A 25,303-nucleotide genomic window follows, 5' to 3' on the forward strand; every position below is an offset into this window, starting at 1 on the left:
GGTATTTTATGTTCAAAACGGTTCAACGTATCTAATCCGAGCTGTCATTTGAAAACGTGCTTCGCACATTTTTTTTCTTTGCGGAATAAAATTATGCTGTGAATTGCAGAGAAACCGACCGAAAATGTTTCTCCTGCCTACTTTGTCACGATGCTACTAATCCGGGATAAACCGCTCGATTATTGATTCCATTCTATTAAAATGATGCCACGTGTTTTCACCCTCGAAAATGTTCACTGCCGATAAGGGGCCGATTCCAGTAATTTTATTTCTAGAAACGAAGAAATTTTTCTCCGAAATACGTACTCCGTAAATCCCTCGCGGTTTGAACTTTGGTTTATTAGAAGTCTGTCAATATGGTTTCCAGTGCCTGTCGGACTTAGAACAGGTTACAATTGTGTCGACAAAATGCTACAGCGACAGGCAGAAATTGAATTAAACAGGCAAAAAAACAATTTTCTTGGACTTTTTATAGCCGGCATCTGGGATCCAATTAGACTGAATGGTCAGTAGCAAAATTAAGCTCATTACAACAACGCCAATTGGATCAAAACATTTACCCGAAATGTCCGAAAGTTTTAAGAGCTTTTACTTTGAATGTTTGTCCCATCCGTAACGATGGGATTTATTCGACCGTCGTTTGGGGCTTCTTTACTTTTCCACAATTTGTTTTAAATCTTTTGCAGCAAATGTATAAGAAGTCTACTTCTACAAAAGTAAATGTCATACTGCTTCATGCGGACCCTCACCTGGATTTGTCATTAACCCTCCGGAAGTCTTTCCGTACAGTCTTAATCTTCCAGAAATTTTCGGAGTGGCTGTTGATTTGGGAGTGTTGGAAGCTGCCTTTGCAGTTGTTCTTTTGGCATGAACATTAGTTACACACCTTGGCAATCGTTCAAAGTTTTCCATGGTATATTGGCTGATTAGAATAGAAACAACTATTTCGACCCACAACTTTACTTCAAAAACGTCGTTAGGAGTGTTGCAATATTTATTTCACTACGGGAAAGTACGCGGTGTCAGATCATGTGGGCGTATGTCTATGTTATCGTCTTCTGGGTATAATCTTCATTCCAACTCCATCATTTTCAACCACGTGTTTTTTGTGTTCTGCAAAACAAAACTTACAGCTTGGGTCAATATGTTGCATCGTATCAGTACCGAATTGCGCAGGTGATGAAACGGAATATAGGAATCTTCCATAAGCTAAAGCTCCATTTTAAACTTAGGCAAATATTCCACCGCACGAAGACTCGGTCGTATAGCTTAAATTTGGAAGTCAACGACCGTACGTAGTAAATGGCACGTCGACAATTTTTGTGACACGTTCGAACGTATTTTTGTCATTTTTGAGGTACCGAAATGCCTAAATCATGACGAACGGCGCAGAATATTGACAACATGCGCGCTTGGAAACTCTACGACGCTGCCAAAGAAATACCGGTATTGATGATGAGACATTAAAACGGATTATCGAAATTCGCTTCGAAGTGCCTTATTTGGCAAGCCCTTGCGGCAATCAGGAATCAGGCATCAGAATATATTGGCTCAAATGGCACGTTCCCCGTACATAGTCGGGGATTTGTGCCTTGCCGTGTGTTTTCATCATTTCCTGAGCGGAAGGAAAGGACAAGGAGGTGTGGGGAAGTAGAATTGGAAGGGTGGGAAAAATAACAGCACAAAACAAAAATAAACAACAGGTAAGTTAAACTCACAAGTAGTTAAACTTGCCTGCGAATAAGCCTAAAGCTCTTTACCACATTGGATAAGAAACTTTAGTATGTCTCTGAGTTTCAGTCGATCAAACATGGTTTCGTCTATATAAGGACGGCTGAAGACTCGAAATCGCAATTGCGCTACCGCTGGACAGTTGCATATCAGATGATATGAGGTTCCGTAGTCGGATTCACAAAGATCACATGAAAAAGACTCAGCGCGCTGAATAGTTGCCATGTGATAATTGAGTTTGCAGTGGCCAGTTAAAGCCCTGGTCAGCATGCCGCAGTGGAGCTTCGAAAAATGTAAGAGATTTTTCGAAACCACTGGGCATGGTTGTTCTAGAAACGCCTTTGTTTGGCGACACGTTTGTAGATTTCTCCAATAATTGCGGTGCTCGGACGAAGCCCAGGACCGTATTTTTCCCTTATCCAACTTGTCGAAATTGGCAGCGCGGGCTCAGGACCAACGAAGTCAATCGCTGAGCCTGCCCTGGCCAATTCGTCAGCCCATTCATTTCCAGTAATACCGCAATGTCCGGGCACCCAGACAAGGTAGATAGTGTTGACAATGCTTAGTTCTTCGATTTGGGTTCGGCACGCGATCACTAGCTTGGACCGGGATTTGTCTGAGCTAAGGGCCTTGATTGCAGCCTGACTATCGGAGCAGAAGTTTATAACTCTGCCGGACAAACTCAGTTGAAGGGCCGATTGCACCCCGCACATAATCGCAAAGATTTCTGCTTGGAATACAGTACAGTATCTACCTAGTGAGTGAGATTGTTCCAATCTCATTTCACGACAGTAGACACCAGCACCAGCACGTCCCTCCATCAGAGAACCGTCAGTGTAACAAACCACTTGCGTTTGTTGTTGTCTTTCCATAAAGCCAGATAACCACTCCTCTCGAGAGGGAATCTTCACATGGAATGTCCTGTAAGGAAAACTACAAGTGAGTGTAATATCGCTGGGAGCAAGAATATCTTCACCCCATGTAACCATTTGTGACCACAATCGTGTATGACTGGTAGCAAGATCAACATGATTACTGTTCCAAAGCCCAGTAACCTGCAGTCTGTATGCACATGATAGTGCTTCTTGTTTTAAGTGTATGTGTAATGGTTTGATATTTAGAAGTGCCTCAAGAGCAGCAGTCGGAGTCGTGGTGAAAGCACCAGTCAACGCCATGAGCGCCATTCTTTGCAGATGGTTTAGCTTTGACTGGACTGTCACCACCTCTCCCCTCTGCCACCACACAAGGCATCCGTATGACAGTATTGGACGTACAATTGTCGTGTAAATCCAATAGATGTATTTAGGTTTGAGACCCCAGGTCTTTCCAAAAGTTCGTCTGCACTGCCCGAAGGCCATGCACGCTTTCTTGACTCTGAACTCAATGTGAGCAGACCAATTCAGTTTGGAATCCAATATGACTCCAACGTATTTGACTTGATCTGCACACAGTAGCTCAGAATCAAAGAACTGCAAGGGACGAACCCCGGTTGTTATTCGCTTCTTCGTGAAAAGAACCATTGAAGTTTTGCTTGGGTTAACTGATAGTTTAACTTGTCGACACCACAGTTCGACAGCGCTTAATGCCTGTTGCATTAAGTCAAAGATTGTTCCGATGCAAAATCCAGTAATTAGTATTTGGTAATCGTCAGCAAACCCGTAGGTTGGAAATCCAAGCTCATTGAGTTTCTTCAACAAGCCGTCAGCTGCTAAGTTCCATAACAAAGGTGACAGAACGCCGCCCTGAGGACAACCGCAAATACTCAACTTCCGTATATCAGCCTGTCGCAGTGACGAGCAAAGTATGCGGTTACTAAGCATTGCGTTTATCCAACCTGAGATACATGCAGGTATCCCATGACCGCGCGTCGCTTCCAGAATAGACTGGAAGGACACATTGTCAAAAGCACCCTCAATATCTAGGAATACACCCAAGCTAGATTGCTTGAGCGAGAAGGCTTTCTCAATGTTGTAAACAACATCGTGAAGCAGAGTGATCGTGGAGAAGTAGAAAAACTGAGAGAACGTGCCAGAAAGGACTGCACACGCTCTGATTGAGGTCATCAAACGAGAAGATTTTACTGAAACTCTTCCCAAAATTTAACCGACGTATGTATACTGAAATAAATACATATACTGAACTATTGTATAATTTTAAGCCGATTTATAATCCAATCTATAGAATCGCAATAATTTTCGAGTCAATCTTTTGCAACGCTTTTTTATCGGCTTCGCTCATTACAATACATAAGTTATGGAATTTGCGTTTGGACTTCGTCTCTTAAGAATCCGACACTAACTTGGTAACAAAACTAAGCCAGCTCTGAATTGACGCTGACTCAAAAAACCGAAAACACTATTTGCGTTCCAAGTGCATTCTAAAGTTTATGAAGGTCTTCAAGGGTACCATAAAACCACAATTGTTACTAGAGATATTTCTCTTTGGCGGAAAAAAAAATATAAGAACAATTTTTTCTCTACTAATGAGAATTTTTTTAAACCACATTTGAGCGTTAAGAGAATAATACCTATACCTAAATTAGTTATGGAATTTACGTTTCGACTTCATCTCAGAAACACAAATAGTTTTTACAGCTAGCGTCAACCCGGTGCTAGCTTGGTCCTGTCACTAAGTTAGTGTAGGATTCTGATGAAACGAGGTCGAAACGCAAACAAACTAACTGAATTATAGGTTTTGGGCTATTTGATATTTTTCCTTTGCTTCTGATGTACTTTATGATTTATTTTCAAAATTCTGTCGGATGAGACCACGATTTCTAACAGCAGTTCAAATGTAGCTATGTCAGGATATTTGGAAGCTGTTCATATCCGAAAATGCAATTTTTTAGTTCACTTCAAAAGCATGTTGCTCTTTTGATTTTGATCCGATTTTAGCACTAGTTTCATTTTGAAGAGAAAGGAAAAAACTTGGTTTGCAATGGAAATATATTCGCCTAGTTTGTTTCGAACTATGACTTTTTTGTTAAAACAGCACTTGCATACAAAAAAGTTATACGATCTCTCAGAATTCTGTAATATTTGGTAGAATCGTTCCGTACTGATAAATATTAGATACGTATTTTTTTATTTCGTCATTAGGTTGTCACTTTTCACGTTAGACTGGGTCAAAAAATCATGATTTTTTAAAAGTTGAATTTTTTAAAAATTTAAAAAAAATTACCATTTTTAAAATTAATTTTAAAAAATTTAAAAGTGGTGAAATATGAAAATAATTGGGTTTTGTATGAACAAATAACGTATTAATTGGTTTTTCTTGATTTTCACTGCGAGGGTCTTTAATTACAAAATACTTTTATATTTTTATTTGAAAGATCATTCAATTCTACACAATATCTCCAAACACATTTTTGAGACAGGTCTAGAGGTTTCGGAGATATAATTTTTTGAAAATAAAAATCTATATAGACGCCCCACATGCATGGAAGCGATGAAAACGCATGGCAGTTCACCATACACCTCCAGTGAGTTACAGCAGCTGTGAATAAAAAAATCTATGATTTACTTACAAGCTGGGTGCAACATTTGTTTCAATCTGGGGGGCTGTCCATCAACCACTTAGAAAAAACCTGTTTTAATCCACCTAGCGGTGCAATTGTGCCTTTCTCATTTCTCTAAACTATGGCACGGAGGCTTTTTATGTTCAACATAATTGTGGAAATGTCCATTACATTCTTAGTACCCTTTACACTTATACACAATGGCATGCCAGCCACGACCTTGATGAGCTACGTGTCGACGGTGAAACACTTGAAACAAAAAAATATCATACTCCATTAGCCTAATCAGCATTAGATCAATGTTATCTGCTTGCTAACTAATTTTGTCATGCGGGGGTGGGTATTAGGGTGTCCCAAAATGACATCATGTTAAAAAAGTCATCGGGCTCACTTCTTAAATGCAAGGTTAGGGTATTGGGACCACTTTCTTCTTCGGAGTGAGTTTGCTAAAACGCTTCCTACTGGTGGCGACTTTTGATTTTTTGAAAAATGGGCCGATTTTTGATAAAATTTCAAATTTATGCCTGTACCTCAACAGGCATAAATTTGAAATTTTATCAAAAATCGGTCCTGAACTGTCTTAGATTTTTTTCAGCATTTTTTATTTTTCTGGAGATCCAAACGGAGAAGTTTGGTTAGTTAGTTTGTACAAATTTGGAATTATAAGAGCGGCAGGGCCATTAAAACTTAGTAAAAAGTGAAATTTTTGGTGCTTTTCAGTATTTTTTCTTCAAAACTGGGTATCTACAAAATTTTAAAAGTACAGAAAACACTTTATATAGTTGAGCCGATTTCAGGGGCGAGTGAACAGTTTACGGGATTAGGTTGACGTTTTTCAGAGTGATTGCATAACCTTTCTATATGAGAAAGGCAAAAATGTGCCAAAATCCAAAAAAGTGAATAGTCGTCAATTTTTTTTTCGAGTTTGCATCAAATCTCGACGTTTCATGCACCTTGAACACATTTAGCATCAAAAATAAAAATTCTATTTTTAATTTTTCCTATAGTTTATATGAGAAATTTCTGTGTGGCCGCACTCTTAAACCCGTAATTCCGGAACCAGAATTCCGATCGATCCAAAATTCAATAGCTGCCGATGGGAAGGTTGCACCTTTCATTTGAGACTAAGTTTGGGCAAATCGGTCCAGCCATCTCTGAGAAAAATGAGTGACATTATTTGACACATACGCACATACATACACACACATACACACACATACATACACACACATACAGACTTTTTCCGATCTCGACGAACTGAGTCGAATGGGATATAACACTCGGCCCTCCGGGCCGGGATTAGGTTGACGTTTTCAGAGTGATTGCATAACCTTTCTATATGAGAAAGGCAAAACATGTATAATGTTATTGTTCGAAAAACTTTTTTACTGCTAAATGCTCCATCATACAACCATATTCAAAATGTTCCTTTTCTCTTTAGGTTTTTTGTTGACCAAATAAAAAAAATTAGAAAGGTCGTCAAACGGTGGGATAACAAAATTCTCACAAGTTTCCTATTTCATGCCTCCACGCGAGTCTAACTCTATTGATGACATTTGGTCCTTAGACCGGCGTCGACTGGGTACTACCAGCCTTCTGCCGATAGTAGCAGAATGAGAGGGTGCGAACAGATCTAGCCGAGAAAACATTGCCGTAAAAATGAATAGTTGATCGGAAATTAGCCCCAATACGACTAATCTGACTAGTATCCATGATCACGGGTCAATACGTATTGAAAATTCTCCGCGTCTGTTTTTATGAACCATATTTCAAGCTCCGTTATTGCTAACAAGCCCGTGCATCAGGTTAACAGTCCTTTATGCTTCCCTTCAGTGTTAGTTATTATCGCTCGTATACTTGTATTCCACAAACAATCCGATATGGAAAATAAATACTTTCCTTGATTTATAACATCTCGCGCTATTTTTGCCTGTATAATGTGTTATCACACGGTAGTTTTCAAGTCAATAAATATATCGTAGAGAAGAATTCTGTCCAAATACTGTTGCAATAAATAGTGATCCGGCCCATTACGCAGATAAGATTAGCTTTTCTAGGCAATACTCCCACGGTCGGCTGTGTAGAGTTCAAATTGCTTTTGTTTAGGGAACATAGTAAACTCTCGGTAGCCGGCTGCCAAGAGTTTAAAAAGAACCAAAAACTAACCAAGATCTTCTCTTTTTCGAGTGATCGTGTACTCGAAGACTAACTAAACAGCTACCTAATGAAATATGCTTTACAGGTCGCATCGCTTGCTTGGAGCGAATCCTAGACCTGATACCCTTCCAAACTACCAACTCCGCGACACCTATGGAAGAGTCGTCCTTCTGTTAAGTAGGTGGAGCATCAACACTTCCTGTCTACCTTATCCTTTATCCTTCCCCGTGAACGATGGAGATGGGGGCGGCCGGCAATGATGGCTATCATGGTGTTGAGGTTTTAATATGGGTCGGATTGGTATGAATTCCTACTTACCATTTCCTAAGCAACTCTTATTAGATAATCAACAGTCAAACATGATGAAGTCAGTGTGCAATCCGCCAAAATCATCGTCACAGCAGAAATTTTTGTATTTATAGAAAATGACACTACATATTTTTTCAGTGCATATTTTTTTCACACAGAAATATTCATTCTCTATAAATAGTTTTGCTTAGAAAGTTTTGCTGTACAAAATAGAGTAATCCAACAAAAAATTGAAATTAATGGACGTAGAAATGTCTATGCCCTTTTAAAAAATTGATCTTGAGTCAAAATTAACTTACTGATAGTGGAAAATGTTTAGTCTTCCATGCCGTTGAAATTTGTAAAGTTTCATTGGCATCTAAGATGGTCGGTCACGATTTTAAAGATTTTCGGACGGATCTACGTAGAATTCCTCACATGATTATTCAACAAAAGTGATGTATGTTTCTACTCGAAAAAAGTGCATAATCGATAAGTCTCTAAAATAATCGGTAAATCAATAATCGATTATAAGCTTTCAGTATAATAGAGTAAATCGATAAGCTGATATCAATTAATCGAGAACATAATTCTTGAAGGGTGTGCTAACGCTAAATATGAAAATCGCAGAACAACAAACAATAAGCACTTTCCAAATTTTAAAATATTCGGCAACCTTTTTTCTTGTTGACAAACTCAGATTTCCTACCTAATCGATTATTGATCTTAGTCGATTATCTTGGTGGATTATTCGAATCTATTAATCAAGCTCTCGAAAACTACTCAATTAACGGATACTCGATTATTCGCAAAAATCAGACATCACTATGGTACCTGCTCCCGTCTTCGAAAAATTGAGTTGTAAGAAGTGTACCTCAATGTGCCACAAATTGTGATAAAAGATGAAGCAAAAGTAGCGTCTAAAATCGTTTTGTTAGGGTCAATTCGTATACGACAGCAAACGAAGGAAAGCGACTCGACTTTGTGATGTTTTAATTCGTTTGATTTGCTGGTGCATCATGTTATCACTAAAGAGACTAGAATAACAAAGAGACGCCATCTTAAATTAGTGAAAACAATTCAACTAGCAACCAAGCTACGGGTCACAAGCAAGAATGCAAATGTGCAAGCCTCACAAAACTTGTTTGTTGTTGTTCCGTTTGTTTCTTCTAGCCAAATTAAAATCTGCTGCGACTTCTGGTCTGCTAAGTTTCTCGACCAGCTGAAACATAGTTATATCCACAGGAATGGTATTTTGCAGCAGCAAAACCACATTAGACCAAGGACAATTGCGATTGAAAAGAGGCGTTGTTGAAGTCTTGTACATACGTTCCTGTCTTTTCAGTTTGCTGGAAACAAAAGAGCTTTGCTTTATTTGGCTGATTCAAACCAATAACGGAACGACTTTCATTTTAAATATTTGCATCATTTGGTACTCGTTACTCTCTTGCTGAATTTCGTCCTCCCGCTAAACCCTACCATTTTCTCTTTAGAGTTTCTAAACGCGATGGTATTGTAACAAATTTGGTTTGAGGATATAACTTAAATCTTTAAAATATTTAGTAATTTTAACGGATTGGATTACAATACTTCCGTAAAAACAATGCCACATAATGCTAAACTTTTACGATTGACAACTATGTTGTTCGTTTGGAATGACATTGACAGTTAATTTGGAATTCCAAACGAAACATGGCGTCTCTTTGTTATTCTAGTCTCTTTAGTTTTCATCGTTCATCGTTCATGTTGTAAACAGCACACTTCTCAATTTGTGGTCCAACATTTTCGACTGCTTTCAAAATTTGAATGTTTGAGTCGCATACGAATCCTATCGTTTCCAAATAGTGGGAATCTAGCTTCGTGTGAAATAAGAATGACATTTCTGAACTGGTCCCCATCATTTGTGTGTCCGCCATGGTGCCATATACGTGGGGTGAAATGATTGTGACATCACTGTGGATCGTTAATAAAAGTGGCAGCACTAGTTGAAAACGTAGCATAGCAAGCGATCTTGTTTTCAGCAGCGAAAAGAAGAACATCGAAGAATAATAATAAACCGATTGTCACGTCTCGTCTCAGCATTAGACGAAGTCATATTGAAAGAGATTTATACAAAAAACGCTTGATTAGGCAAAACTGCAATGCATACAAAATACGCTCATCAAACTCGTCGAGCTTCTAAATAAACCCCTAGCGACGGTTTATTTCCCCTTCTCAGCCAGCTCCCGACTCGTCCACAGTGTAGTGGTGGCCAAGCTCTAAGCATGGAACAAAGTTGGTATCATTTCAAAGTGCACTAATTGCCAACCGGAAAGACTTTAATCCGAACTTGATGAATTCATTAATTCTTTTCTTCCCTTCATTCGACGGTCGTTTCCAGTTCCGAATAATTCTTCACCAAATTGCCGGTCTATTGTCTGCCCAATTCTTATGAGTTTCTTTGCCACTGGGACCTATTTGGCATGAAATCCTTTCGATGCGGAGCATTCAAACCCCCGCATATGTAAGCATTCGAATCGATTGTAGATGAACAAGTCCAGGGAAGGTGGTATAACTGATCCGCCCAGGAACTTTGGCTCTTCGATAGAATTGAATTGCCTCGATCCATTCGCTTCAGTTGAAAGTTTTTTGTTCGCATTCGGATAGGAAAACTTTTACGTACTTCCATCTGTATAATGTGCTGATGCTGGATTTGTATTGATCGGAAAACATCTCATAAATAGATTATTCGACTGTAGGCTGGATCAATTGCGAAATAAGCCGGGTAAAAAAGTTCGCTTCTGGCTGCCGGCGGCGATGGAGAATGATGTAGGGAATGAAAATAAAAATCGGTTCAATTTATCTTCCACCCTAGCAGCGACATTTCAGCTATTGGATGAACCCGAATGCAAACCTACCTAATGGGAAGCTGGATTTATTGGAGTCGGGTGGCTGTCAGGGTGTGAAATAAAAATGCCTTTTTAGAGTGCCGTACTTTATTTCGCGGATTACAGTATTCGGTAAGAGGTAATCCTTTTTATTGCCTGTTTGGACTTCCGAAAATTGGGTGCGATGGCAAAACCCGAAATGTAATTAACGAACCTGTTGTTTCAAAATATATTTCTTTGCAATTTTTGGGCAATCCGTTGTTCGTAACAAATGACCACGCTTCTCCATCAAACTAATCTTACGGTGACAGGTTGCTTACCTACAACTAAGTGACATCAGAAAACAATCGAGTTCGGTGTTCGACCGAGGTTATTTCTAAGAAGCTCCTGTTGGAGTGAGCTTGCTTCGTGACATTTTACTGACAACGGAACATGCTAGTCTTATCAGTAGTCCGTACCGGTATCCACGTGCGCTCTAGCGGAAAATTTAATGTCAATGTGAGCTTAATTTTCCAATCTTGTAACCGCCTCGTAAAATGACACAAATTTACCTCGTCTGGTGGGAGCCATAACTGAAAAAACGTGCAACCCCAACAAGGACTTTCGCGTATACGCAAAGGAATCATTCATAGGCAGGTCTGGCACCTGAGATCGTTTTTGTTCTCATTCATTCGTAAACGCAACAACATAAAACACTAATCGAGAAAACCCATTTAAGCTGTGGCACAGTTAGACTCACAATTTTCTCTTGTTCCTTTTTTTCCCAGGTCTGCATCACGCTTCCTCGCTCGGGAACATCGAGGCATCTTCGTCACAGGTGAGTTCCACCGTCGCCCGCTCGTAAGAATCCCATTTTCTCTGACTCAGCAGTGGCACACGTACGGCGTACGTTGCCGTAAACAACATACATACGAAGTAGCAGTTCCGGGCTGTGTACCACAAGGTTTCATTTTTCGTTTGAATCTGGTTGAGAGGGGAAAAAATTGAAATGAAACATGGAAGCGATTTAGCATGTCGTTGGATGCACACAGGCGATAGTCGTACTGTTGTGTCGCATGACGTGAGGAAAGTGAACGTCTGTTGAATTTTGGATGAGAATGAAGTTTGGAAAGGTTGGAAAATTAGAAAAAAAAAATGAGGAAGGATTAAAAAAAGTCAGAATCTAAGAAGTAAGGAAGCAAGGAATTAAGACAGTAAGGCTGAAAAGAAATAATTAGAAAGTTAATAAGTAAGAAAGTAAGAGTTGAGAAATAATCAATGGAGAAAGTAATGAAAAAGGGAATAAATAAAGCACGGGAAAGTGAGTGAGAAAGGAAAAGAAGAAACTTAGGAAATACGTATGTAAAGAAATAAACAACGAAAGAAAAAAGTAAAGAAACATAGAAGAGAAAGTAAAAAAGAAGGGTTGTGGGACGGGCGTCGCGTAATTGATAAATCTATTGCCGTGTATGCAGCTCTCCTGGGTTCGATTCACAACCCTGCACGAGATTTTCAAACAGAGATTTTTCCAACCCGATAAAAGCGAATTACCCAAAGGTTAAAATTCTATAATTTAAATAAAAGAGAGGATGTCAGACAAACAGAAAAAAGTAAGGAAGTACAGGAGAAAAGAAGGAAAAGGAAAAAACAAAGAAGGAAAGGAAGTTAAGGAAGTTAAGGAAGTCAAGGAAGTCAAGGAAGTCAAGGAAGTCAAGGAAGTCAAGGAAGTCAAGGAAGTTAAGGAAGTTAAGGAAGTTAAGGAAGTTAAGGAAGTTAAGGAAGTTAAGGAAGTTAAGGAAGTTAAGGAAGTTAAGGAAGTTAAGGAAGTTAAGGAAGTTAAGTAAGTTAAGTAAGTTAAGGAAGTTAAGGAAGTTAAAGAAGTTAAAGAAGTTAAAGAAGTTAAAGAAGTTAAGGAAGTTAAGGAAGTTAAGGAAGTTAAGGAAGTCAAGGAAGTCAAGGAAGTCAAGGAAGTCAAGGAAGTTAAGGAAGTTAAGGAAGTTAAGGAAGTTAAGGAAGTTAAGGAAGTCAAGGAAGTCAAGGAAGTCAAGGAAGTCAAGGAAGTCAAGGAAGTCAAGGAAGTCAAGGAAGTCAAGGAAGTCAAGGAAGTCAAGGAAGTCAAGGAAGTCAAGGAAGTCAAGGAAGTCAAGGAAGTCAAGGAAGTCAAGGAAGTCAAGCAAGTCAAGGAAGTAAAGGAAGTCAAGGAAGTCAAGGAAGTCAAGGAAGTCAAGGAAGTCAAGGAAGTCAAGGAAGTCAAGGAAGTCAAGGAAGTCAAGGAAGTCAAGGAAGTCAAGGAAGTCAAGGAAGTCAAGGAAGTCAAGGAAGTCAAGGAAGTCAAGGAAGTCAAGGAAGTCAAGGAAGTCAAGGAAGTCAAGGAAGTCAAGGAAGTCAAGGAAGTCAAGGAAGTCAAGGAAGTCAAGGAAGTCAAGGAAGTCAAGGAAGTCAAGGAAGTCAAGGAAGTCAAGGAAGTCAAGGAAGTCAAGGAAGTCAAGGAAGTCAAGGAAGTCAAGGAAGTCAAGGAAGTCAAGGAAGTCAAGGAAGTCAAGGAAGTCAAGGAAGTCAAGGAAGTCAAGGAAGTCAAGGAAGTCAAGGAAGTCAAGGAAGTCAAGGAAGTCAAGGAAGTCAAGGAAGTCAAGGAAGTCAAGGAAGTCAAGGAAGTCAAGGAAGTCAAGGAAGTCAAGGAAGTCAAGGAAGTCAAGGAAGTCAAGGAAGTCAAGGAAGTCAAGGAAGTCAAGGAAGTCAAGGAAGTCAAGGAAGTCAAGGAAGTCAAGGAAGTCAAGGAAGTCAAGGAAGTCAAGGAAGTCAAGGAAGTCAAGGAAGTCAAGGAAGTCAAGGAAGTCAAGGAAGTCAAGGAAGTTAAGGAAGTTAAGGAAGTTAAGGAAGTTAAGGAAGTTAAGGAAGTTAAGGAAGTAAAGGAAGTTAAGGAAGTTAAGGAAGTTAAGGAAGTTAAGGAAGTTAAGGAAGTTAAAGAAGTTAAGGAAGTTAAGGAAGTTAAGGAAGTTAAGGAAGTTAAAGAAGTTAAGCAAGTTAAGCAAGCTAAAGAAGTTCAGAAAATTAAGGAAGTAAGGGAGGTTAGGGAAGTTAAGGAATTTAAGGAAATTAAGGAAGTTAAGGAAGTTAAGGAAGTTAAGGAAGTAAAGGGAGTAAAGGAAGTTAAGGAAGTTAAGGAAGTTAAGGAAGTTAAGGAAGTTAAGGAAGTTAAGGAAGTTAAGGAAGTTAAGGAAGTTAAGGAAGTTAAGGAAGTTAAGGAAGTTAAGGAAGTTAAGGAAGTTAAGGAAGTTAAGGAAGTTAAGGAAGTTAAGGAAGTTAAGGAAGTTAAGGAAGTTAAGGAAGTTATGGAAGTTAAGGAAGTTAAGGAAGTTAAGGAAGTTAAGGAAGTTAAGGAAGTTAAGGAAGTTAAGGAAGTTAAGGAAGTTAAGGAAGTTAAGGAAGTTAAGGAAGTTAAGGAAGTTAAGGAAGTTAAGGAAGTTAAGGAAGTTGAGGAAGTTAAGGAAGTTAAGGAAGTTAAGGAAGTTAAGGAAGTTAAGGAAGTTAAGGAAGTTAAGGAAGTTAAGGAAGTTATGGAAGTTAAGGAAGTTAAGGAAGTTAAGGAAGTTAAGGAAGTTAAGGAAGTTAAGGAAGTTAAGGAAGTTAAGGAAGTTAAGGAAGTTAAGGAAGTTAAGGAAGTTAAGGAAGTTAAGGAAGTTAAGGAAGTTAAGGAAGTTAAGGAAGTTAAGGAAGTTAAGGAAGTTAAAGAAGTTAAAGAAGTTAAGGAAGTTAAGGATGTTAAGGAAGTTAAGCAAGTTAAAGAAGTTCAGAAAATTAAAGAAGTAAGGGAGGTTAGGGAAGTTAAGGAATTTAAGGAAATTAAGGAAGTTTAAGGAAGTTAAGGAAGTTAAGGAAGTTAAGGAAGTAAAGGGAGTAAAGGAAGTTAAGGAAGTAAAGGAAGTAAAGGAAGTAAAGGAAGTAAAGGAAGTAAAGGAAGTAAAGGAAGTAAAGGAAGTAAAGGAAGTAAAGGAAGTAAAGGAAGTGAAGGAAGTAAAGGAAGTAAAGGAAGTAAAGGAAGTAAAGGAAGTAAAGGAAATAAAGGAAGTAAAGGAAGTAAAGGAGGTAATAGAATAAAGGAACAAAGGCACGAAGGAGCAAAGGAACAAAAGATCAAAGTAACAAAAAAACAAACGAACGAACGTACAAAGGAATAATGGAACAAAGGAATAAAGACACAACGCAACAAGGGAACAAAGGAAGAAATTAACAAGGCAACAAAGGAATAAAGCAACAATGGAACAAAGGAACAAATGAACAAAAGATCAAGAAACAATCGAACAAAGGAACAAAGGAGCGAAGGTGCAAAGGAATAAAGGATCAATAGAACAATAAGCAAAAGGACGAAGGAACAATCGAACAAAGGAACAAAACGAACAACAAAGGGATAGAAGAAGAAAGTAAAAAAAATTAAAAAGGAAGAAGGGAAAAAGGATGAAAGAAGTAAAGGAATAAAAGGAAAGAAATGGAAAAAGCTAAAAAGGTAGAAAGAAAAAGAGAAGAACAAACGAGAACAATTAAAAAGGTAAGGTAATATAGAAGTAACCAGAACAAATATAAAGGGGATGATGGAAAATGGAAATAAAGTGGATTATAAGATGGAACAAAAAGAAAAAAAATGTTTAAAGAAGTAAATAAGAATGTACAGAAATTATGAAATAAGAAAGTTAGGAATTTAGTAGGAAATGAAATAAGCATGTAAAGAACTAAAAAATTATAAATTAAGGAGGGAGGGGGGTGTTGGGAATGAGAAGTAGGATAAGACATAAGTAACCAAGTAAGAAAGAAAGATTGTCAGCAACAAGAAAGTATAGATTCAAGCAAGCAAATCAAAAAGGTGTTTAGGTGCAACAGTTAGAAAACAAATAACGTTAGAAAGAAAGGAAGTAATACATAATGCATTTGAGAGAGTAATGTAATCAGATTGTCTTGAAAAAGTCAGCAAGAAAGTTGAGAAGTACTTAACTCGGAAAAGGGTAGGAAAGCAATGAAGAGAACAATAAAGAAAATAAAAAAGGAACAGGTATAAATGAAAGAGTGAAAAATAAAAAATAATGAGATGCTGTGAAATTGAGTAAATGAGTATCTTAGAATTTGAGACTCATAGGAATAGTGAAACTGAGTAACTAAGTAAACTGAAAATCTGCAAACTATAAAATTGAGAAACTGAAAAGCTGACTGTCTGAGACTGAAACTGAGAAGCTAAGAAACTGATATACCAAGAAACTAAGAAACTGCAAAACTGAGAAACTGAGAAACTGCGAAACTGAGAAACTGAGAAACTGAGAAACTGAGAAACTGAGAAACCGAGAAACTGAGAAACTGAGAAACTGAGAAACTGAGAAACTGAGAAACTGAGAAACTGAGAAACTGAGAAACTGAGAAACTGAGAAACTGAGAAACTGAGAAACTGAGAAACTGAGAAACTGAGAAACTGAGAAACTGAGAAACTGAGAAACTGAGAAACTGAGAAACTGAGAAACTGAGAAACTGAGAAACTGAGAAACTGAGAAACTGAGAAACTGAGAAACTGAGAAACTGAGAAACTGAGAAACTGAAAAACTGAAAAACTGAAAACTAAAAACTGCAAAACTGATCAATTGAGAAATTGAGAAACAGATAAGGGACCATTCTTAACTTATTCGTATCTTTTAAAGATTGGGTGTAGGGGGAGTTTCAATTTTTCGTTGTCTCCTACAAGAAAAGCAAATATAGATAATAGACTCCACAGGTTTCCCACGCTGTTACATGAAAGGTTTTTTTTCGCTTCTTCCCATTTCATGGCTGGATTGCAACTAACCAAACTGCCTTTGCTGTCAAAACGGACGTCCTGTGCGCAGTCGAGTGCAAATCTAGCGGCACGAAGTTACGATTCTGAGGATGAAACCATGGGCAGAAAAAAAGGACGGCCTTTCGACACGGGACCTGGCTCCAGGCCACCAGTCTACTCGAAGGGGGACATCCGCGAACAGGTAAGTTACACCCGTCTCTGCTTTGGTTACCTTGTTTCCGTGCGGGAAACACTACACCGATCGAGCTTTGTTCTACGAAGCCAGAACTGTGCTGTTGTTGTTGAGACTTCAAAAACTTTGTGGAACGAAGTTATTGTGGAGCTATATTTTCATTGAATTAAACGTCGGTTTCATGCAGCAACGTCATCTGTTACTCAATGCAATCTTGCAACCAACAGCGAATGGGATGATAAATGACGTAGCGTTTGTTAGCTTTTGTTTAGTTTCTTCCTTTTCCCAGTGCTAACATCAAAAGTTCATAAATCTGTTACCCTGGTTGCAAAAGTTCTTTAGTTGGGCGTCTGTAGTTTGTTCTATGTGGTGAACTGGAAACATTTGATTAATGATTGTAATTGTATCTGCCATCTAACGGCACGATAAACTTGCAAACAATATTCCGGCAAACAATCTACACAAGTAACAATAAAAAGCTATTAATTTCCCAGGGGAAGAATCCAGCGAGCGATTACGACTCGACGGTAAGAATGATAACAAGTTTAAAGTTTGTGTACAGTAAGAAAAGGCTATGGCAGTGAAAACAATGCAGTAATCATCATCATCATCACCATCTTTGTCATTGTAGAAAATTTTCATCATTTTCCCTTTCGGTCAGTTATTGCTGTTCTTCTGTTTGGATACCCCTGCAATGCAGTTGCTTTCTATCGAGAGTGCCTTTTTGTGAAAATCGAATTAATGGAAGTGACAGTTGCTTGTATGCAGTGAATAGTGGGAAGCTTTCCCCAGTTCATTGAAATAATGACCACCAGATGCTGCACCCACTCGGTAGCTACACTCACTGAATATTAATGAGAATAGTGCCGATCGAAGCTCTTTATTTCTTCTTTTTTTGAGCCTAGTAGGCGCTGACACTGCGTAAGCACTCCAGATTAGGGTTCGTCGCGGTGCGGATGTGGGCGGTAAATGGATAGTCCGCACCGCAACCGCAAAAAAATTATAATACCGCACCGCTTACCGCAACCGCGCTGCATTTACCGCACCGCACCGCGCGGTAATGCGGTAAATGCGGTAAAATTCTGTATTTTTGAAAAGTGTGTTGAAAAATTATTCATTATTTTGTATAACCATATATAATAAAATATAATTCTTATTAACACGAAAATTAACTTTGACGGACTCCGCAGAATGTAACATTTATTAAAAATGTCAACTTTGCATGTTTTATTAATAAAATGCCGTACATTTTGAGATAAATACTTTCGAAACAAGGTAAATATTAGCATAGCACTGAAGTCCTATGAAATGTAGCTTCACCATTTACATACAAAATCGTTCTTCCGCAGCAATTAATAGGAAAACTTTTAATTTAATTATCAGAAATCATTCTACAAATAACATAACAGGAATCCAACACATTTCAACCCGTACAGAGTTGTTGAAGGACATTTGGAAAACTGCAAAAGATGTATGATTTACAGCATACAGCAGAAATGTTATTACGAACAGAGGATTTTGGGAACAAAATACCTCAAAACACTTACTTCGTATTTTTCAAGAAATGGATGTTGTAATTCTCTAATAACTAGTTTGAAAGTTATACCTTTTTCTGTATTTTTTCTAATATTTTTCCATAATGCCAATGGAAAAAACTTCATTTGAAGTTGGTAGAGGTCAAAAATTGTCCTGTTCAAAATTTGGTATCTGCGCTAACTTTGACATTTGTCACAATATGAAGGGAGGCTTTGAGAAACACAAAAAAATCGAAAAACCCTACACTAACTTCGAAAGCTTTGATTTCAAAAAGTTACAAAATACTCCTAACTGAAAAATATTAGTTGTTAGTTTGGTAGAAAATATTCCCAGTTGGACGAACAATTGACGTATGCGAAAAAAAGTTATGTAGAAGGAGTCTTAAAAACGGACTGCAGAAAAAATCATTGCGAATTTACACAGAAACCAAAAGAGATAAATGTTGAAGAACAAACGATAAGGTAATAATAATAATTTGGACCCCTCCTTATTTTGGACGTGTTTCAAACATTTGATTCCCTTACTGCTGATTCCTCCAAATTCGTTTGGTTTGATGATAATAATTACATTCCTTGGGTTGTTTTTAAGTCTTAAGACTTTTTTAAGTTCATCTTTAAATTCTCCAAATTAATCAAAATTCACAGTTGAGAGAATGTCATCGTAAACGATTCATGATTCCATAAATGGGATTGGACAGTACAATTCAATTGTTTTCGAATGATTGGATTGTGCATTTTATATATTTGAAAAAGTTTCGTATATTTTCCAAAGTGTTCAAAATATGTTGTAAAAATAATGATGCCAAATTATATTGGACACAGCTTATAGATTTTATTTCTTAGTAAAAGATTGTTTTATCATATTAGAATAAACAAAATGTAAAAAATCAAGTAGCGATAAGTCGAATACAGATTATATTCGGATTTCTTTTTAAATCATTGTCAAGTCCATGGAAATTAGAGCAATTAAATGTTTATTATGTTTAAGTAATAAGTTGCGTCGTTCTTAATTAGTAAAAGTCAATGTTTTAATTCACTTTTTAATGCAGACTTTATCAATTACTTTTTTAAGTGCGGTTGCGGTAATACCGCGCGGTAAAAGCACATTTCCCGCACCGCATCCGCGAAAAAAAGTGTCTCACCGCACCGCAGTTTTTGCGGTGCGGATGCGGTAAATACCGCGCGGTTGCGGTAATTACCGCAACCGCGACGAACCCTACTCCAGATTATGTCGTTATAAATTCATTCCTCGCTCTTTTGTAGTCTGAAAGCCCTTTTTGTACTCTGTGCACGTTGAAATTTTCCGGTGATAATTTTTTGCAAAATCAATATAGGAAGTACCACAGAAACATCTGAGTTTGGACCGGAAAAAGAGGGTTCGTTTCGTAAATCAAGAGTAATGAGAACCATTCCCACAATGATCCCAGTGAAGTGAAATTAACGTTAATTGCTCTTTTCTATTTAACTTTTGCTTTGAAGAAGTTGATGAAGGAAGGATGTCAACAGTCATGTCTAGCGATTGCTAGAAAAAAAATGGTGGACGACAAATGTCAGTGACATAATCGGAGTGCCGTAGGAGGAACTTTAAGAAAATCTGTAGGTATGTTTTTGGTGTGTAGGTTTAGTTGAATTGTCATTTTCTTGTTATATTGAATGAATGAAATTCACAATTTCACTGTAAATTTAAACTATTTCCATACAATTGATTAATAGAAGCACAATGAATTCAATATATTTAAAAAAATTACTTTTTCTGGCCTCTCCCCGAATTAACTGTACAATGGAAGTGGAAAGCGAAACCACCCAGGTTAAAATAGGTGTTTCTCTTACAGCCAATGACCCTCACAACTGGAATATTTCAATTTATTCGATCAAATCAACAATTGCTTGTAAAAAAAATCCATCTTTTTACTCGAAAGGTTAGAATCACTCGTGCTAAATCCACTGCAAAGCATCTGTGTGTATTCTCCACCCTTGAGAAAAGCATTCAGTCGGAAAATTAATACTTTGGGGGAGCACAAAACATTCACATTATTCTACTGGTCGTCGCAGCGCCGCAGGCTACGGTTGCGGTGGCCTTTTTGATCACCTTAGCAGTTTATTCGGTTCAATGAACAAGCCTTGAGTTGTTTTGCTCGAACCCAACAAGCGTGTTTTGAAATGATTCCGGCACATTGACACCTAGCAAATAGGAAACTGATTGGAAATTCCAAACCCACTTGGATAAATATCCTGACGGCAGTGAAACTGTTGTTGTATTATTTAGTATGCAATAGTTTCCCTGCATCTATGCTCTATGCTCGGTTCGAGTTCCAAGCAGAAAATGTTAATTATATTTCTAAGCTACGATCTCTACGTTATCATACTCGTTCCCCGCACAATAGCAAAAAATATTGTCATTTCCTAAGGCTTGTGGATCACTCTCATATGTATCTTCTTGTTTTTGTTTATTCCACACCCAAAATAACAGTACTGCTTAACAGATAGACAGCTCAGCTCGATAGAACAGCCACGGAGAGAACGATTTTTCGGCTGCTGGTCCGGCCGTAATGCACCGCAGTCCTTTCTGGGGGTGTGCGTTGGACGTCGGGCTCCATCCGATGAGAACCTGGCAGACTACGCACCTATGCAGCGGTATCCCAGGTGAGTGTTTTGTGAAAATCTAATAATAAAAAAAAATTATGTCCACTTATTTGACACTGCTGATGCAAATTATTCCATAAATATTTAATATTTCAACATGAGCAGCAATATTCAATTCACGGTGTTCCTAAAACCGTTATTAACTAAAAAAATGACCACAAATTTGACATACGGCATTCGAAGGATACAGTATCCAAGCATCTTCTCAGTGAATTTCAAAATGATCCATGGAGGGATTCGAGAGTTATGGCGATTTGAAATTTTATGATACGTTTCATAAGGCTACCAGCAAACACCCACGGGTTTGGTCCAATCTCTATAAACAAAAAAATATTTGCCTACTTATTTAGTACATGGCATTCAAAAGATATAGTAATCAAGTATATCCCTTGCAAGTTTGAAAATATTTCATTGACGGAATCGAAAGTTATAACGGTTTGGATGTGGTATGCGGTCATAGATACGTTTTCTACCAGACTTCAAGCGTGAATTCATGTTTGTCTATTGACTTTTTAGATCGTTTATACGTATCGCGATTTTTAAAGGAAACCCTTGCGATTTAATTACATAAGTATAATGTACAAATGGTGTTATTTATATGGTGCACTGAAAAAATATGAAAATAGGGTTGTCTACCAAACGTTAAATATAATGTGTAAATTAAAAAAAATAGATGAAAGTTGGAATGTTTACTTCAAAAGGCCATATCTCAATGGTATGTTGACTGATTCTAATTATTTTTTCATTATTGAACAGGTAGACGTTTCATCGTTAAGTTTCATCAAGAAGAATATAAAATAGAGTTGTCTACATAAATAAATAGACAATATAATTGGTCTCAACTATATGTATTATAATTATTTAGTGATTATTTTTGTATTAAAAATAGCGGCCTATCAATTTTTATATACTAGTTGATTTCAATTGCTGTTTACTACAAATTATGGATATATGAAATGTTAAAACTAACACAGTCGTGATTCGCTGGTCGCTCAATTTTTAACAGGAGCCGCTTTTTAGTTGGACGTCCGCTAGTTGGTCCATTGTCGACATCTGAATGTCAAATTCTCATGTTAAATTCAATTCGACAATAAAACTAACAATAGTTAGAGATATGAGCAGATGAACTTGTACTAATAACATCCCCTTTGATCCCCCTACTAATAACATCCCCCAGTTTTAACATCTGTCAACCCAACCAGCGAATCACGATTGTACAAAATTTCCAACAAAAACCGTATCATAACATAAATTGATCTGAATCAGCAAATACCTTCATATTTTTGAATGTATGTATTGAATTTATGGTTTTATTTTTCCATGATTTGTAGTTTGCGTTCGTTGCATTCAACTAATGTATAGAAATTGATAGGTCGTCGTTTTGAATATAAAGATATTTACTAAATAGTGATAATACATATAGTTGAGGATAATTAAGTTGCCTATTGTTTGAAGTAGTCAACTCTATTTTATATTATTCTTGATGAAAATTAACGATGAAATGTCTACCTGTTCAATAATGAAAAAATAATTAGAATCAGTCAACATACCATTGAGATATGGCCTTTTGAAGTAAACATTCCAACTTTCATCTATTTTTTTTAAATTACACATTATATTTAACGTTTGGTAGACAACCCCTTTTTTCCAGTGCACCATATTAATAACACCATTTGTACATTATATTTATGTAATAAAATGGTAAGGGTTTCTTTTAAAAATCGCGACACGTATAAACGATCTAAATATTCAATGGACAAACATGGATTCACGCTTGAAGTCTGGTAGAAAACCCATATATGACCGCATACCACATCCAAACCGTTATAACTTTTGATTCCGTCAATGAAATATTTCCAAACTTGCAGGGGATATATTTGATTACTACATCTTTTGAATGCCATGTACTAAATAAGTAGACAAATATTTTTTTGTTCATAGAGATTGGACCAAACCCGTGGGTGTTTGCTGGTAGCCTTATGGAACGTATCATAAAACTTCAAATCGCCGTATCTCTCGAATCCCTCGATGGATCATTTTGAAATTCACTGAGAAGATGCTTGGATACTGTACCTGTCGAATTCCGTATGCCAAATTTATGGTCATTTTTTTTAGTTAATGACGGTTTTAGGAACACCGTCAATTGAATCGAGATACGAACACAACAATATTGTCGTACTACAAACCACGTTCATTCTATACATGGCATGCGCTGGCATTGGCAAAAAACGCGTATGAATGTGTATGTCGATGTTTAATCGCTCTAGAGGAGGTAACAATTGAAATTTATTATCCTACTGTTGAAGATGCATTGGTTGGAATGTTGTCGTATATCTATCGCCCGAAGCGACTGTGGTGTAACCACCCATAACTACAAATCAAGTCAAGACCGAACTGCAACTGAATAAAGAAATTTATGAGACTTTTATTATTTTGCGGCTACATTTTTTTGTGTGTAGATGTGAGTCTTCATCGTTGAGGGGTAAAAAGTGAAGTTTTTAGGAAAAGTGCCGCATAGCAGCCCATTTTAGTTTGGATAATGCTTCAAACCGCTCATTACGTGAAAAATAGACAGATCGTGATAGGCCATCTCTATCATATTACAACATACTGTAAAGAAATTCGATTCTGTTCAAAGAACTTTCTAGTACTCGTAGAGATCGATTCTCAAAATGATAAATTTATGAAAGATACCGGACATTTCTAAAACCTATACAGAATCACATTTAACGATTCTTCGATTGTCCGGAACTATTTTATAGCATAAGAAAACAAATCTTTGAAATTACAAGAAAATTAAAAAATAAATAAATATCTATATCGGGACAGACACCACAACTTATCAATCCATATCAATGCAATGATGTATGCCGGTTGGTGTACAATAGGAAGTGTTACGTCAGAAAAAAAAATCTAGTTGAAAGTAATAGACAGCCGAACAGTCGTGAATCCAGGAGAGGTTTCTAGGAGTCCGAACCCCCCCCCCCCTCTCCCCTCCGAAATTTTTTACTTGTTGAGAAGTTTTAAATTAGTTTCAATTTGATATTAGTTTCAAACTCAAAATCATTTCAAACCAAATTTACCCACCAAAACTGATTTTCATTTAACAACGTTATAACGTATTACGAATTGTACAATTTTCAGTTCAAAAGCTGGAAATTTCAGCCAGCCCCCACCAAAGATTATTTGTGGTGATTAGTACGTAGGGCGACGAGCCGTAGAAATTTATTTGATTAGAAGACAATCTTGTCTGTCGCTGTAGCACGTGGAACGATATCACATTCGTTTCTCTGGCGATGTAAAGAAATCGACTGTACAGTTCGAGATAGTAATTTCAACTGATTTGTTCTTCCTTTCCTTTAACAATTCATGATCGCGTGGAAACGAGCGTTTGTATGTTCGCGGTTGAGGCCACGTTTGTAAATTTATAAGTGTTAAAAAGTTGATTTAATGACCGGGACGTTTTCATGTTTGCGAGATCGCAGGCGTCGGTTTGGCTCAACGGTCGGATATTTGCTGTGCAGCAGGAGCTAATTTCGAATCAGTTGTTGGTTGGTTATTTGATTGTGTATCAGCAGCGTATTTTGAAGGCTGTTTGTTAGTATTGATTGTCGTAAATGAATTCTTTTTAGCGGGTTTGGTACATTTTAGTGGGTTTGGTACATGGCTTTCCATAGTGTACTGTTTGATCACCAAACTGGCACATGGACGTCTGCACAGGGTGCACCTAGTATCCTTTGACTATAAATAAACCTTGATTTGATTTGGCTTGGAAGGAATAGGTTAGTCCAGTCGCATACTCACCAGCCGAGCTCCGTTGAGGATACCAAAGTGAGATTTTTTTCAAGTATCTCATTGAGAATATGCTATTTTGAACGCCCACATGACAGTTTCCGGTCACCATAAAACTTTCGAAAGCTTTATCAAACATGAGGATTCTTTTGAAAGGGAGAAGGAAGGAAGTATTGGAAATCGATGTTTAAAGTCATGTCGTATGTAAAGATGATGATGACAAGCTATCATCCGTAAACTCCCGCCAACTAATTTGATGTTGACCATCTGATTCTGTTCAAAACAGTATAGATGTTGATTACACTCAACTTCAATCAGCAGTCATACAAAATATGAACATGATATTTATAAGTATAGTTCGAACCGAATAGAAGCTTAAGGGGATTCTCTTATATAATTGTGGCAAAAAGTGCCTAATGTTTATTGCGCTATTCTGCAAAACGCTTATCAAGGTTATCATCCATAAAACAAAAATTTTCGAGTATAAGGTGTCAAAAGTGGCGTCCAAAATGGCGGCTTTCTCGGAACAAGATTTTTCGAATCTGCGGGCATTCTCGTTTTTGAGCCATGCAACCAATCAAATTCACGTTTTGCCAGCTTAAAAGCAGATAACATTTTTCGGTGCTTTAACCTACAAAATCGCATTATTTTGATCAGTAACGATTTTTAACAGCCGGGCAAGGTGGAAAAATAATGCGAAAAAACGATACTTTATTTTCAAGTGGCCGCCGTTTTGTTTCTATATTGATTTTTTCATGTTTTTTAGTTTGGGGCGCTTCTACGGAATGTAATCTTCATGATCGTTTTGGT

The 25,303-nt window shown here is 37.5% G+C and overlaps 1 protein-coding gene across 7 annotated transcripts in view; it reads left to right on the forward strand.

The window, feature by feature from the left end:
- Nucleotides 1-25,303, forward strand: part of LOC131678908 (uncharacterized) — a 543,408-nt gene that overhangs the window by 347,553 nt on the left and 170,552 nt on the right. For all 7 annotated transcript variants that reach the window (XM_058959338.1, XM_058959339.1, XM_058959340.1 and 4 more), the window contains 3 exons: nucleotides 11,328-11,377; nucleotides 16,401-16,532; nucleotides 20,529-20,701. In XM_058959338.1, coding sequence (XP_058815321.1) covers nucleotides 11,328-11,377; nucleotides 16,401-16,532; nucleotides 20,529-20,701 — 355 coding nt within the window. The remainder of the gene's footprint in view (nucleotides 1-11,327; nucleotides 11,378-16,400; nucleotides 16,533-20,528; nucleotides 20,702-25,303) is intronic.

The sequence above is a fragment of the Topomyia yanbarensis genome, chromosome 2 (genome assembly GCF_030247195.1).
Source record: "Topomyia yanbarensis strain Yona2022 chromosome 2, ASM3024719v1, whole genome shotgun sequence".
NCBI lineage: Eukaryota > Metazoa > Arthropoda > Insecta > Diptera > Culicidae > Topomyia > Topomyia yanbarensis.